Genomic DNA, 16,902 nt, shown 5'->3' with positions numbered 1-16,902 from the left:
TTCAGCACTTACTGAGAAAGCAACAAATTCTAATACTAAAACCTGCCCACTTGCTATAGTCAGAATATTGCTATTAAAGTAAAAATGAACAACTTATGTTCTGTATTTTGATATAACTGGCTTGTGTAATAAAGCTCATGAAGAAAAAGAACAGTCTTTTGATTAACACTCCTAATTTTTCAGAAATGGTATTTTCAACAAGCTTTCTCTTCAGGTGAGGAGAAAAAGAAGAGGAAGGAAAAAAAAAAAAAAAAAAGTAAAATTCAGCCTGGATTCCAGAGTGAAGATTTATTCTTTTTTCCTCCTCCTCTCTCACACCTGCTCTGACACCGTTGCTGATTTCACTACATGAAAAACAAGTCCACTTCCTAATTCCATTTTACTAACCTTTATTTTCAGTGCTAACAGCTATTTTATTATACAGAACTATCATCAAGGGACAAAAAGCCTCATTTCACACAATCTTATTTTGAAAGTAAAATTTATTTTATCACGTAAAACAAGAGGCCACCTTCACAGACACATACACATGCTTTCAGACAATGTGTTTGCATTAAAACCTACTCTGAATTATAATCTAGTTTAAAAGGATAGGAAGTCTGGGTCAAGTTTAAAAGAAACACTTGAGCATCTTAGATAACAGTGGGAAATAGGAGATGCAAGCCCATTTTCACCCACTTTCTTAAGTGCAGAAGCGAGATACTCAAATTCATTGTTAATACAATTCAAATAAAGTGATACTTTTTCCTTTGTAACAATCCATACTAACTTGTATTTAAGTTAGTTTAGCTATATGGATAGGTAACAGACAAAAAGAATGAAAGCACTTTGCATCACCTTAGTCAATCGAAATGGAGCCAGGCTTATTCCTTGACAGGATCAGCTAAGGTGATCTAAAATGAGAAAAAATAATCCCTCTAACTCTAGTTTGAATTCAAGCCAATGAAATCATCTAGACTGTTCTCTGTTCAGCCTCTACATGAACAGATTACATCTATTTCAAGTTTCGCTAGTGCAAAACATTGGCAAAGGGAGTAGGGAAACCCCCAAAATCTTTATCAAGTGATAAAAAAAAAAAGTCTGTTCTCCTAAATGGCTAAAAATAATGAAGTCACCTGATCCCATTAAATAAATTTAAGCAATCATCAACATCCTTTCTGGAACAATTTCTGCTTCTTATGATTCCAAATATTTATCTAGACAGAAATAAATTAAATCAGCCGATCTCCATAAGGGTCAAATCTAGCAGGCCATCTCATTATGTTCCACCTAATTAAAAACTTGTGGCCAGAGCTGAGAGCTGCTGCAGAAACAGTTGCAACTGTGTCCTGTGTCACACAGGACACATTTTTAAACGGGTTTCTTCATACTCTACCAGCCATGCTTTTTGAAAGTAAAAGAGAAATTTCAATTTTAAGATCATGTTCCATAGTAGTGGTTAAATTCACACGAGCATCCTTCCTGCCAATCAATAAGCAGCTGCCTATTCCTTGAACTCAAAATCTCCCCCATACTGCCCAATTCGTGCCATTACCTGTATCAGTTCATACTTCCTAAGAAAACATACATCAAAATTATCATCTACCTGGACTTGTGCAAAGCGTTTGACACTGTCCCACATGACATCCTCATCTCTAAATTGGAGAGACATCAATTTGATAGGTGGACCACTCAGTGGATAAACAACTGGCTGGATGGCCGCATGCAAAGAGTTGTGGTCAATGGCTCAATGTCCGGCTGGAGACCAGTAACGAGTGGTGTCCCTCAGGGATCAGTGTTGGAACCGGTCTCATTCAACATCTTTGTCAGTGACATGGACAGTGGGATTGAGTGCGCTCTCAGCAAGTTCACCAATGACACCAAGCTGTGTGGCTCAGTTGATAAGCTGGAGGGAAGGAATGCCATCCAGAGGGACCCTGACACACATGTGAGGTGGGCTGATGCCAACCACATAAAGTTTAACCATGCCAAGTGCAAGGTCCTACACCTGGGTCAGAGCAATCCCAGGCACAGCTACAGGTTGGGCAGAGAAGAGATTCAGAGCAGCCCTGCGGAGAAGGACTTGGGGATGTTGGTTGATGAGAAAATGAACATGAGCTGGCTCCAGTGCGCGCTTGCAGCCCAGAAAGCCAACCGTATCCTGGGCTGCATCAAAAGGAGCATGACCAGCAGGTTGAAGGAGGTGATCCTGCCCCTCTACTCTGCTCTTGTGAAACCTTACCTGTAGTACTGTGTGCAGTTCTGGTGCCCTCAACATAAAAAGGACACGGAACTGTTGGAACAAGTCCAGAGAAGGATAATCAGGCAACTGGAGCACCTCCAGTATGAAGACAGGCTGAGAAAGTTGGGGCTGTTCAGCCTGGGGAAGAGAAGGCTGCACGGAGACCTCATAGCAGCCTTCCAGTATCTGAAGGGGGCCTATAAGGATGCTGGGGAGGGACTCTTCGTTAGGGACTGCAGTGACAGGACAAGGGGTAAGGGGTTCAGACTTAAACAGGGGAGGTTTAGATTGGATATAAGGAGGAAATTCTTTCCTGTTAGGCTGGTGAGGCACTGGAACGGGTTGCCCAGGGAGGCTGTGAATGTTCCATCCCTGCCAGTGTTCAAGGCCAGGTTGGACAAAGCCTTGGATGAGATGGTTTAGTGTGAGGTGTCCTTGCCCATAGCAGGGGGGTTAGAACTAGATGATCTTAAGGTCCTTTCCAACCCTAAGTATTCTATGATTCTAAGATTATTTGCATAAATGGTTTGAGACATAGCCTCCTGTTCAAAGGCAACCTATTCTTCTCCATGATCTTAAGAACATGGAAAAAGATGGATCATAATAGGTCTGATGAACAGTGATTACATTTCTTACTACAAAACCATTATTCCTTCCTCATAGATACCACACAACTCTACAGCAGATGCTGTGCACAAAATAGTTTCCGTAATCTTAAACTGATAGAATTAGATTAAGGAAAAGAAAAAAAAAGTATGTACACAATGATACAGTATCTACTTTAGGAAGTCTCAGAAACTTCAAACAATAATACAAAAAAGAAAGTGACATGAAGTGAAAGTGCTCTGCTTTTGCAAATACAGAACTGTCAAAGACATGAAAGTACCAAATAAGATAAATTCCATAATACTATGAACATTTTGGAACTAGACACTGCAGCAGTAATTATGCTTTTTTTATTTTGCTTTTTCCCAAAAAAACTCACACATGAAGCAGCAGACAGTACCTTCAAAATTTTACACTGAAAAAGGATAAATTTTTTGTTTCTACCACTTGATGACTTGCTTGAAAGCATCTATAAACAAAATATTATTCTCTCATTCCTTAAAACCAGTAATTTCTTCCAAAAAGACTGATAAGGCATATGTTTCAACGGCATAGCTGCAGGATGTCTGATTTTTTAACTGAGAATTAAACTTATTATGTGCTTATATATATTTCATATTTATACACATATATACACACACACACACACAAAAAACCCTAGCACTTCAGTCTACTGTAGAAAGATAGAGGCGTCACCTTCTATATGACCATTTACTACCGTAGCTTCCATAGGCTCCAAAATTAGTCATCCAAGAGTTTTGTTTAAATCTTTAATCCATTAGTAGTATTGTTTCTGCTGTTTGAAACACAATTTTCAAAGTCCTCTGAACTACAGTATTATCCTACCAACTTTAAGATGAAACCGCTTTGGATGCAGTATAATATTTTACTGTGGGTTTTTTATTCTTTTAGAAATACGTACCACAATCTGAAAGTTCCCAAATAAGCAACACTCCTCATCTAAATGAAAAAATTGTTTGAAAATATTAAGTTAGCAGCATAATTTTAGAATATTTTTGAGACTAGACTAAATATAGAAACTCTAACTGCCTTATTAAGCCAGGTTACAAATATGAGAGAACATAAGCAGAAGTCCTCCAGTAACAAACATGCTCAACACAACTGAAAATTAATTTCTACATTGTCCCCAGTGATCAAGGTTGTTGTCTCTAACTAGAGTCAGTCATGTCACATCCGTTTGTGGAAATAATGTTCTTAAAAGATCCCCATCCCTCTCCACCCCTGGGAAAAAAATAAAAAAAATATTAAAAGGGATTAAAAAAAACCCTAATAATGTAGAGCTCAGAAAGGAAAACCACACTGAGTTTTTCAGCTGTAATGTCACATGGCATCTTGACTACAAACAGTAGTTCCACCAGTATTATAGAATCCAGAAAGCCAAAATTCAGCAGAAAGCCAACATAAATGACTTCCCAGATTATACTGGCAGCTGCAGAAAATCTGCAAGAAGAAAGGTCCAGGCCAGAAAGGAAGTAAAATACACACTAGTCAGCCTCGTCTCAGTCACTAAGAGTGTTGCGAGCAACCAAAATGGATTTACCAAGTGCAAATCCTGTCTGACCAACCTAATCGTTTTCTGTGATGAGGTGAGTGATGTTCAGGTCAAACTTCCCCAACACTCTTTAAAAAAATATGGTGCTTTTTAATCAGCATCACAATTAAACTACAAAAGGAAACAGATGCAAAAAATAGAGGAACCTCAAAGATGATAGTATGCACCACAAAGAAGCAGTTTTCAATAGCCAAATAACAAGTAGATCCCAAGTTACAAATACAGTACATTTGCAAGAAAATTATACCCACTGACAGACTACTAGCACCTTCCTCTGAAGATTAAGTTGGTCCACTGCATCTTTCTTAAGTTTAAACTTGCTGCAGTTCAAGTGCCAGAAGTTTTCTCCAGTACAAAACACAGAACCTGGTATGACCACTGTTTCACTACAGATTCCCAGTAGTCTCAGAGTACATCTGAACTCCTACAAAGCCAAGTTTCCTATGAAGCATGCTTACTGAATGAAGACAAAATAACTATGGAAACACATGTTATACAAAACAACGAAAACATTTACAAAGTTAGAGTAAGCCTCAAAGCTGCCAGTTCCTTGCAAGTGTTTTTCTGGATAGAATATCATCCAGTTGCATAAAATGGAGAAAGAGATTAGTTTAGTGTCTCCAAATGATTCCGTAGTCCACAACATGCAAAAATGAGTGCAACTTCTTTAATGAGCAGTTCATACTGAACTCTTGGCAGAATGGGCAGTAGAATGGGTAGAAAGGAGGACTTTGAGGGTACTTTGAGATACTTAAGGGGGGGGAGGAAAGGGAACAATATTTAAACACTTTTTTCAAATGGGATAAATGTAATGAAAACAATTCAGATCTTTCCCTTCAAGCATTTAATACCCCCTTTCCCAATCCTTTCTTCAGTCCCTATTACTTGTCTCATTCAACCACACACTTCCAAGAGATGACTGAAAAGCATGACTGCTCTGTGCATCTCTTTCATGGTCCCCTGTGCACTTTTGCCTTTTCCCAAATACTGAGAAAACCATTCTGCCTGCTGTCTCCGCAGCCCCTAAGAAACTTCACAAATGATTTGCTACGTAACACTGCTGACAGGCACTGCAGTGCCTAGCTCAGAAGCAACCAAATAAGTGTAAGTAGAGTGAAACCTCTTACAATTTCTTTCAAGACTCTGCTCCATAACCTCTATCTGGCCTCACTATGGAAGCCAAGAGCCTGTCGAGTATCCCAGATGCATCTTTCAGCCTCCAGTAGTCTTTCTCTCCTTCCTCACAAAAAATCTGAGCCCAAAGTCACTGTGCCTACTACTCCCCAGGTTATCTCCCAGGTATACACACTGGGAGCCACTGCAACACTGAAGAGGAAAAATCTGCCAATAATATTCTATGAACTCAGTGGAACACTTCATTACCAAACATCAGGGCATGGAATATTTCCAACAAATTTAAATTGTTGGGGGGGGGGGCAAGCGACAGGTAGTCACAGAAATGGTGTATCAACTCTTGCTACTAATACTTCAAGATTACAGACTGAAACTAATTATAGATTAAGCTAATTAAGTAATTTGAGTATCCAGCTCTTTAGGTAAGTTTACAGCAGACATCTAAAACCCTCAATCATTGCCACCTAGTCAAGAACATCAAAAACAAAAAGTAAACCTAACCAAAGTGGAGTTAGCTAACCTTACTCCTAACTTTTCCTGGAGGCAGAAATGCATTCAGAACGCACAGAAGGAATGATGGCATTCCCCATTTTCAAAAGGACAGGAATTATTTTAGATATCGATTCACTTTAGATCTAAACAGAAGGAAATGCAGGAAAGCACTATGCACTTCCCTCACACCAGACCACGCAGCTGTTGATTTGGCAGCTTCTCCAGAGTTCCCACCCTCATGCCTCCCCAAGAAGACTGGTTCACCGAGACAAAACAATTCCTCGTGCAGTTGATAGGCCTGATAACAAGCAGCAGCATCACACCAGCTTCTATCTGGTGGAAGGAAGAAAATCTCTTCAGTGACAGCCCAAGCTAGGTCCAAATAAGGCAAACAGGAAAGGGCACTCTTACTGACTTAAATTCTTTTATGCATTCAGGTTATCAAAAGAAAAATATATGGCCACCCCAGTGACAGCAGCAGTAAAAGAGAAATATATATGGAAGAAAAATAAAGTAAAAGGGCACACACAAGAGCAAGCAATAAACAAATAGCCATACAGACAGCAAGGTGGAAGTGTTCATAGACTAACCAAGGTATACTATTCCACACAGCAGCAGTGTAGTTACTTTGATAATTAGAAAACAGAAAAATGTTTTGCATAATGCATAAAAAATAGAGAATAAGAGAAATAACAGTTATGGGCAAATCTCTAGAAATCCAGAGAAAAATTAAGAGCGCAAGGATTATTAAAACTAATTTCAAAGAGAAAACAAAAGAAAAGAGGGTATTGGTAAAATAAAGCACAATTAAAAGAAACAGTAATGGGCAACAGCAGACCATCATTAGTTGGAGCATTTAGTAAATACCCAATTAAGTAATGGAAGAGCTTAAAAACATTCACAGAAACATTGTTTGCCTTTGGTCTTACTATTGCTAACTTGTAAGCTTCTTAAGAATTCAAGAAGCTATAGGAGGGTAACTGCCAAATGAAAGATGCAAGACCAATACTACTTAAAGTCCACAGCTTAAACCAAACATGAAGAAATAAAACCTATTTCTAAGTTTTAGTCACACTTGTGAGTCAAATTAATGCAAGCATGAAGCACAAAAAGGAGAATGCAGTATATAGTTGCAAGACTAGAAACCAAGGTGCTAGTACTAAATGCTTGTGCACACAAAGGAAGAATAGATTATGTTTAGCACAACTACCACAAAGGACTCAATTTACAAAAAAAAAAAAAGTTGACTGTAAGAAGGAAAACTGTGGTAAGATTGAGAATTTAAAATGCAACTTTATTCTCCTAGCCTAGCATTGTAATTAAGTATCTTCTTCTCAAAACAATGAAAATTATTTTTATATTTAAACAGTGGAAGTTGAGGTTAGATATAAGGAAGAAGTTCTTTATTGTGAGGGTGGTGAGGCACTGGAACAGGCTGCCCAAGGAAGTGGGAAATGCTCCATCCCTGCCAGTGTTCAAGGCCAGGTTGGACAGAACCTTGGGCAATATGGCCTGTGTGAGGTGTCCCTACCCACGGCAAGGGGGTTAGAACTAGGTGATCTTAAAGTCCTTTCCAACCCTAACTATTCTATGATTCTGTATTCACGTAAAAGAATTTGTTTTCCACAAGAATTTTAAAATTATATATAAACAGTAAATGAACTATAATAAGTAATTCCCCATTTCATTGTATACATAGATTATACCTGTAATTAGAACATCACAAGACTTAAGATTTCCACAGTAGGAGATTTTACTTTACTAAATAAATGAAAATTCAAGGTTTTAGCATTGTGATCAGAAATACTAAGTTGGTATATAAAACATAAAAAAAATTTATCTTCTAAGTATGCTATGAGAGGGTAGATACCTTACTCAAACATAATTTCATTTAAAATTATTATATCTATCAGTAACAAATAGGCCATGATATACTGGGGGGGGAAAAAAAACCAAACAAATATTCAGCACAACAAAACACCACATACCAAAACACAAGATGCAATTTCAAGCACAAATAGTTCCTTCAGTGGATAAGGAATACCTATTATTACTGATGCTGTTACTTTCAAGATGTCACAGAAATCATTTCATATGCTTCAGAAAAGTGAAACTATACAACGTTATATCAAATAGTACAATACCTGGTAAAACAGAAAATAAACAAAGTTTATTTTTTTATAATAACCTAAAGGATATAGAATGCACAGGTTTAAGCGAAGAAGTGCCAGGCGTCAAAGAAAGCCTCATCAGACATCTCTCCTCAGCCTGTAGCAGCAATTGTTAGAACAGCAGCATGGCAACCAAGACGACTTCATTATGCCTCCAAGTCAAACTGTCCAAGATCATTTTGATAGTCAGCAAAAATTTAAAGCAGTCGTTCTTTCTACAGTTATACCGGCTGGACACTTATTTCCTAAAGCATGTACAACACCAGATTTTTAACTCATTCCTGCAGTTCAGAATGCCAAATGCTGGATAGAGGATGATTGGGAACACCAGGCACAATCTGTCCCAGTGCTTTCAGGCCAATTAAGAGCTACAGGAGAAATGATCCTAAGTCCAAGGCAGTGTTTCATAATCAGCTGGTTAACTGTGGAAAGGATTTTGCTATGAACTTAAGAGTATTTTCTACTTGACCTTGTCTGACAGCACTGACTAGAAGCATGGAAATGCAGAGCATCCTACAGGATATGTAGCAATTCAAACTTCCTGCTCAAGTTTGTTCCCTTACATGACAAGATGTAGCCTCAAGGGTACCAGCAGAAGCATTGAGCACAGTTATTTCTTAGAATTGCAAAAATATATTGAAGACCAGGAATACATGATCTTAAAATAGTAATAATTACGAAATAATAGCATTCTGACACAAACAGATTAAAATAGAACTGGGATCACTCTGTTCCTCTCCCAGAAGCATGGGATTAAGGGGAAAAAAGGCAGAAGAACAGACATAAAAAATAAAACCCACCCTGTAACAGAGCACAGCTCCATTTAAGCAGCCAATACTCCTCAAAGTAAGCCCTCAAATTTAGGACTATCCTTGGAAAGAAAGTATGTAAAAAGCTCATCTTCCTACCTGAAACTCCAACTGCAGTGGGATACCAAATCAAGAATTTTGGACATTAATGGACATTTTGGACAACAGGTTTTAATTAGGCCATATTATCCCTCACTTCAATAAATACAGTGCTATTTCTACCTGGGAAATAAATAAATACATACAGTTCTTGGTATTTAATATTTCTGATTATCAAAAATTGCTTCCGAGCAAGTCAAGGCACAGAAAGGACATCATACAGGCCATCTGATGCAGGAAGGGACATACAAGCAAGCATAGACGAGTTTATCCCCTTCTCCTGCTACCAGCTGGTGGACTGACCAACTGCTGAGGTTCAAATCAACCTGGTCTTATGCTTACTGTCCAAGAAAATATGCAAAGCAGCAGGACTGAATGAGTTTAAGGGCCACTGGTGAAATAACTTCAAAATAAACTACTGAACTAACCACTATGGCCAAACTGTATGCTGTATGGGAAATCCCTGGATTTTCAGATAATTTCACTTAAACAAAACAAGTTAAATTTTGCTGGGCTTTTTAAATGTAAAACACCCACAGTAAACTATAAGAATAAATTTGACTCATGGTGTTTTAACTGCAGTACAGAGATCACATTTCCTTCCATGCAAAAAACAGAAAAACAGTTAACACCATTTGATTTCTTCAAAAATTCACCTTCCCCCTCTGAGGATTTTACAGCTACTTCTGCTCCGGAGAAAGAATAAAGTCTTTAACGGGTATTCCCAAATTCTGACAGTGTAGAAATTTACTTACTTTCCAAAATAAACAGTAGTTATAAAAGGAGTCCCCTAGCTGAACATACGTATCATATATGCTTACTCACATTAAGAGTAAATGCCTGTTTCACCTCATACCTATAATCACAATCGCACAGTCATCATTTTAAGGTGTAACACCATAGAAATTACATAAGCAGGGTTAGGGTGCTCTTGCGAAAAAATGCCTTGGTTTTTTCCAATCAGAAGTCAGACATTACTTATGGGTATGAGGGAGAAAACAAGCATCTCTGCCCAAGAGCACAATGCCTTGTACTTCTTGAAGTTTCGCTCTCATGTAACTGCAAGTGCCAATCACAATTGATTTTTCTGCTGTTCCAGCCTTGCTGCTCTCGGCCAAGTTACAGTGAAAAGTGCTAATGGGACTTCAAATTATTAATTCTTCAAGTGTTGCCAATGACTTACGACACCAGTGGTTTCTTGTTCCTAATAATAGCAACTCTCCTAATGCTAGCTCAAAGGGAAACATGCTTTGTCATCTTTGCAAGGGTGGGGAGAAAGGGACAAACATATTTAAAACAGAGATAATTCCCTCGAGTGTAACCAGACAGAGGAAATGATCATTTGGAGCTCCTTCAGCTATTTACCCAGACAAGCTATTACTATTTTTACTGAACTATGCAACTTCACACTTTTCTTTGATGCTGTTTTGGGGAATGGTCCACACTGACATTTTAGAGTTTGAATGCAGAGTTCTGCAACCTCTCAGCAGTTTAGGCCCAACTGTAAACTCTAAGAATAGTCCTGAGAGTTCAGACACTATCTTTCACTAATATCCAGCAAAATAAAAAAAACATAAATACTATTAACAAATGACATCCGTTCTTTGTAAAAGTTTAATTTTCCTAATTCAACCATTCCTCATGTAATTTTAACTGAAACTCCACAGAATACGGAGTTATTAAAAGAGCTGTCACAGCAACAATTAGGAACGCAAAGCAGACCAGCAAAAAGGCAGACTTCATTTACAAAATACACTGAAGAAGAGATAGAGGCTTTTTCCCTCTGAGGGCTCGCAACTGAAGTTCCAGCTAAATCTTACCTGGCAAAGCACTAGCACCCAGGCAAAGCTCTCTCATAAAAGTTCCACAAAAGGACAGAAAACTAATTTCTTTCCATGCCCTGCTAATTCTCTACACATTTGCAGCTGTCTCTACTGGCAAAACACAGTTCAGTCACATGAAGCATCAGAGCAACTTTCCCAAGCCATGTATCAAGGAACAGAAAAAATGAACAATGCTGTAGTTTATCAAGCAGTTAACTGCATTCTGCATCTTTCAGAGCTGGACTTGGCATTCCAGTACGGCTAATTCATTATTATTCTAAAGCAAGTTAAAACTAGCTTCTGAGTCAACCTTTACTCTTAAAAATCAGGCTAATTTGCTTGCATTTGCTCAAAAACTATTTCTAACAGCTAGAGGCTATCAAAGTTTATCCAAAAAGTTTGTTAAGAATCTTTTAAAAACAAAAGTAGATTGTTTAACAGAAAGGAAATACTACATGTTAAGGAATTATCTTGACTTGTTGCAACAAGAAACACCAACACAGAGCTCATTTTGTGTGAGCTTATTTTTATTTGTGGACACGGGGAAAAAATAAAATAAAAATCTTTCCTACTTTGTAAAATTTTAAAAATCTTCGCAACCATCACTACTGCTGCAACAAAGTACTCTTGCTAAACTTAGAATTAAGTTGTTGAAAACATAGCCGTAGCTGTTAAATTCAGAGTGAAATCCTCACTAAGCATCTCAAAAGTTTAATGAGCAACTGGAGGAAAAGAAACTGGAAAAAGATCTAGTTCTCACTTTTTCTAAAGTGCCTTTTTTAAAGGCAACACAGGCTGCAGATGCAGACAGCACAGGCCATCAATTTGAAAGACATTCTAAAATTTATTGTAAATGAAGTCCCATGAAAATCCTATTTAATGTTTGTTTCCATCAAAACTTAAGACATATTGACCAGCTAGAGCCAGAGTTGTAAAACATCTGCTGCCTCACTGTAGCCAGGACAGTACAGTTGCTCTTGCAGAAGAGGCAAAAAACGGTGAAGACAGTTGTCTGAAAACATAGAGCACTGCAACTGTCCATCACGGCCTCATGAGATGAGAAAGTGCTGAAACAGTAAGTCACATGGAAACAGGCCACATTGGGTCTTGAAAAGCAAAGGAGACAGCTGATGAACAAGAAAAGAGGAACAAGTGAAAAGGCATAGAAAGGCTAACCCAACAGCCCAGGGAAATGATCACTGCAGCAGGACTCAGAATGCATATGTTCAACATGACTGCAGAAATAAGTTCCAACAGCCAAGGTGATAAAAACTGCGGAATGGTGTTGCTGCTTCAGTAAATAAGTATATGTGTTTGGCATCCAACAACATGATTTCTGATGCAACCAAAATCGGAAGACCTGCAGGGAAGGCCGAATAAAAAACACCATTTTTTTTTTTTCCTGACAGGAAGTGCAATCTTCCCCTGAAATTACTGATAACAAGGTCCTAATCCTAACTGCATCCACACAAAACTGGACTGAAGCTGCTGGGGTCTGCATATATGGATGCATCAAGGATGCAGGAAACCGATCAGGAGAAAGTTATGTTTTAACTGCATGATAACAATATATGTCAAACCAGATTCTGCCTTTCACGTTTACATAGATTTAAGAACAATATTGTCTACATTTATAATATAAAAATTACAATTTTTAATGGCTCACTAAATGACAGTGATTTTGGCCATTCTAAACAGTGGCAGACTACACAAGTCTGCAAATATCCATTAATTTTCACCCCATTTCACTGTATGTCCTTAAATAAAATAGTTACTTTGAAAGAGAAGAAAAAAACAAACCCACCATGAGGACTTGCTGGCTGTCCAGTGTTCCCCTCCTTGAAGTTATTAAGATAAATTTAGGCAACCTACAGATACGTACAGTTATTACTACTGCCCTACTCTAATGTCTGCCACACACTCCATCTCAATTTTCACATATAAATAAAAATAAAAAAAGGGGAGGGTAGACATTTAAGTGTTTATAGAATACATGTATCAGTAGGCTTGAAGCAATCTGCATCTTCCTATAAAGTGTGGAAACAGTTCATGGGTGTGACCGCACAGTTTTCACAAGGTGTTTTAGATACCAAGTCACCACTGGAACACCCAAAAAAGCAAGCTGGAAAGGACTTCCAGTTCATGTCAGGTGCGTCCTCTGACAGCCAAGAGTTGTCTGGCTGTTTGAAGAACTCCCCACAACTGCTCTTCAGGCAGGCAAGCAAAGCCTCTCCCAAAAAAAGAAATTTAAAGTCACCTCCTTGACACCAAGCCTGCAATATTTTACCCTGAAGCATCCTGTCTACAAATATTTTATATACAGGTACTACAAGTAAAGGACATCAGAACCCAGTCCTCCAGAGACCAAGGCTAAGTATCGTAAGTGGTCATCACAAGCATAAGGCCTAAGTTTTACCTCAAAAACCCAATGGAGCAAATGTCATCCATGCTGCTACACCAGAAACTAAAATAATTCAATTCCAAGACAATGAAGTGTCTCAGATAGGCACATACCGCCACCATCAAACAGAACAAACAGTTTGGTATGAGGCACTGACCCAGAACATTCTATGCCACCTTCAAAATAATCTAAACTACTCTGGTTAATACTTATGCATCACACTGACCAACACCATATAATGAAAGTTGGGTGGCATGGTTTAGTGGGAGGTGTCCCTGCCCATGGCAGGGGGTTTGGGACTAGATGATCTTAAGGTCCTTTCCAACCCTAACTATTCTATGTTTCTAAGTTTATTAATCCTGACCACTCACTAAATATCCTTCATGCAAAAATAGGTCATGTACTTTTACAGGTTTAACTCACTCAGCAAATCTTACCCTCCCAAGGAAATCAGAGCTCATAATGCCATGAAACTCGGAACTGATGTAAACTGAAAGATTCAGGATACTCTTTCAGCTACCACTCAGGAAAGCAAAGCTAAATTTTTCAGGTGCCAGAAATTAAGCCCTCACCCTTCACCGTTTAAGACAATCCAGTTTTGGACAAATAACATTCACTGCAGGATAAAGCAACAAAGTATAAACCACAGGTAATACAGTCGTCATGTTAGAGAGGTATCCGTGTGCCAGACATCTTACTGACATATTAAAAAAAGAAAATCAATCAGTCTTTATAGAGAAAACTGAGTATGGAGGAAAGCCTCATTTCCAGCAACCAGACGTTGATGAGGTTGGGAGCACCTTTAGACACAGCAGCCATTTCTAGCCCATGCTGATCCTCAAATACCTGCTTGCCTCAGCTTAGTTGCCCATCTACTTTGGGACAGAAATCCCCTGCCAGAGAGGCGAACCCAGGCAGCTAACTTCCACCAATTACCTACAACCACAAACTCCCGCAACAACAAAAATGTTCGTTTTAAGAAGAAAAGAAATACAGGGCCTTTTAGAACATACCGCAGAGGAGGAGGCCAAAGGGTCTGAAGCTGGAGCCGGCGCTCGGGGCCAGGGCAAGGACATCCCTCCGGCGAGGCCTGCGGCTCAGATAGGCTCCCTCCTCCCAGGTGCGCTCCCCCAAAAACTGGGCCCACCGCGGCGGATCGGCCCCTCACCGGCCGGGAAAGCCCAACCGCCGGCAGACCCGCCAGCCCGCCCCGGCCGGCTGCCGCACGCTGCAGCGTCCCCGTCCCGCCCGGCCCTGCCGGCCCCTCACTGGGAAACGGCGCCTGTCCGGGGAGGAGGGAGAAGTGATAAGAGGGCCCCGGCGCTGCCGCCCTCCCTAGCCAAAGGGGAGGCTGCCTGTACCTATGCAGGTCAGAGGCCTCGGAGCAAGACAGAGCCTCTTCCCCATCACGGGCCGCGGCCCACAGCTGCCCGATGGGGCGGACAGAGCCGCTCCCCCGCCGTCCCACACCCCGCCGGCCGCGGCAGGGCACTTACCTCTGCTAACATTATTACCACGCTGCGCTGCGGCGCCTCGGTGGCTCTAGCCCCGCAGCATGGTGAAGCCTGCGGCAGCGCGGAAAGCTCCCCGTCACCCCGCGGGGAGCCGAGGCGAGCGCCGCCAGCCCCCAACCGCCGCCCTCAGAGGCCGCCTGCCACCCCCAGCCCCGCAGCCTCTCTCGCAGCTCGGTCCGGAGAAGCCGCCATCTTGGGAGAGCTACGTGCACCACCACCGGCACTCCCCACTCGTTGCGACCGCCCATTGGGGCTGCGGGACGCGGAGCCGCCCCTACCGGGACCGCCTCACGCCCCGCCTCGCCGCGGCTCAGGCTGCCGTTCTCTCTACCGGCAGCTTTCCGTGCCCGTAGCTTTTCCTGCCTGTGTTACCTTTCTGTCTGGGCCGGAGGAGCCATGACCAGCACAGGGTCCGGCCGTGTGGGGGCCGGGAAGGCGCCGAGGACCCTCTTTTCTGGTGAATCCGAGGCTCGGGTACGGCTCGGGGTGTCGGTGCCGGAGCCTGTTCCGCGGTGCAGCGGCCCTGAAGTCTGCGCAGCCCGCAAGGGAGAAGTTGAGGGCAGCAGAACTTGAAACGCTGCTGTCAAAGCCGCTCTGCTGTTTGTTGGGTTTTCTAGCCCCGGCTCCCGTGAAATGGTGGTGTGCCTTGTCTGAGCTCTCCGGTGCCAGGCAGCTGCTTGGAGGACGCTAATTGAAATACTTTGTCAAATCTTTGACCAAGCCTCTCGCCCACCAGTAGTGTATGCGGGTCTGCATGTCTTTCCCTGCTCTAGATACACATCTCAGAAGCAGAGTTGTGCCTGCAACAACTCCCTGCTCATGGGGTGACATACCCCACAGCTCTGCATTTGAATACACAGAAAGCTTCCTGGTTGAAACTTGTTGTTTTTCCTTTAAAACACTCTTCTGTGGGGTTTTGATTGCTTGCTTCCTTCTTCGCTAGACTTCAAAGCTACGAAGTTAACCTTGGGTGCATTAGGAGAGTAGAAGCAAGGTGGGATTTTTTTTCACACAAGATGCACACCAGTCATTATAATTAGCAGTGAAGATGGAGGAAAAGCAGCATTACTATTATGATGTGATGAAAACCAATGCTCTTCAGTTACAGGGGGTTTTCTCCCCTAATAAAAGCAAAGTCCCTTTCCTTGCAGAGGTGCAAAGGGCGTTAGGCAGCTCTTAAGGCTGGTGAGTTTTGCAGAAGTTCCCTCATTTTCCCAGGGCTGGTTAAATACTTAGCACTTCAAGGTTGCTCACTTCTTACTTTTATCTGTGAGTTTCAGTTTTACTCATACAACTGTTATTCCCCTGTTGGAAACCCAGCTGTTAGTCATATGAATCGAAAAAAGCAGACCCTCAGTATTCGTAATCATTTATTTGCTGTCTCTAAATAATCCAAAATACTTTTTTTTAAGCTTGGTACTTCTGAGTCTGTGTTTTTGAATGTTTCATGGTAACATTAATCTTCCCTTCAAGCTGATCCCTCAGAAAAAATCCAAATCTCACAGCACACACAAAAACTCTGTTTCAGACAATAGGTTTAACAATAACAGAACCATGCAGTGGTCTTGCACATGGATTTTCACCATCTTGATAAATTAGAAATTGTTCAAAAACATTGAGCAATGGGAGTGTGAAATACCAAATCCATTGTATTGCTTTGGTCCCCTAACATTTATTTACAACATGCTGTAGATGCTTATTTGGAAGGCAGTCACATATATATATATGTAATCTGCACAGCTGTGGTTCATGGCTTTCATCAGACTTCAATTCAGCCAAATAATGCCCTGTGCTCAGGTCTGTGGAAGGAAACCCTGAAGGGATGTATACTATAGCAGAATGATCAGCAAATCACCCATTGTGTAACTATGCAAAAACATCTACGCCTACTAAGTAAGAAATCTAGTCATCAACGGAAGCTAGGTAGGAAATAGAATCAAAGTACTTAAAACACCAACTGTTTGCCATATCACTTAGTCATAAATCCATTCTCTGGGGCAGACACAGTATCGTGAGCTGGAAGAAAATCTCCCAGTCTATAAAATGTAAAGGGTAAACA

The 16,902-nt window shown here is 40.8% G+C and overlaps 1 protein-coding gene across 9 annotated transcripts in view; it reads right to left on the bottom strand.

Moving 5' to 3' along the window:
- The window catches only part of SNX13 (sorting nexin 13), a 66,334-nt gene extending 51,258 nt beyond the window's left edge, over positions 1-15,076 (bottom strand). For 5 of the 9 annotated variants that reach the window (XR_009746196.1, XR_009746198.1, XR_009746197.1 and 2 more), the window contains exon 1: positions 14,826-15,076. Coding sequence is in view for 5 of the 9 variants with exons in the window: in XM_061469213.1 (XP_061325197.1) it covers positions 14,826-14,837 (12 nt within the window). In the remaining 4 variants the exon portion in view is untranslated. The remainder of the gene's footprint in view (positions 1-14,825) is intronic. The other 4 variants (XM_061469210.1, XM_061469214.1, XM_061469212.1 and 1 more) reach the window with 1 other exon arrangement.
- Positions 15,077-16,902: the final 1,826 nt, after the last annotated feature.

The sequence above is a fragment of the Pezoporus flaviventris genome, unplaced genomic scaffold, assembly GCF_033815535.1.
Source record: "Pezoporus flaviventris isolate CSIRO_AGI_PZ_B2104156 unplaced genomic scaffold, CSIRO_AGI_Pfla_v1 ptg000055l, whole genome shotgun sequence".
Lineage (NCBI taxonomy): Eukaryota > Metazoa > Chordata > Aves > Psittaciformes > Psittacidae > Pezoporus > Pezoporus flaviventris.
The sequence above is the reverse complement of the archived record's forward strand: the minus strand, read 5'-3'. Positions and strand labels throughout refer to the sequence as shown.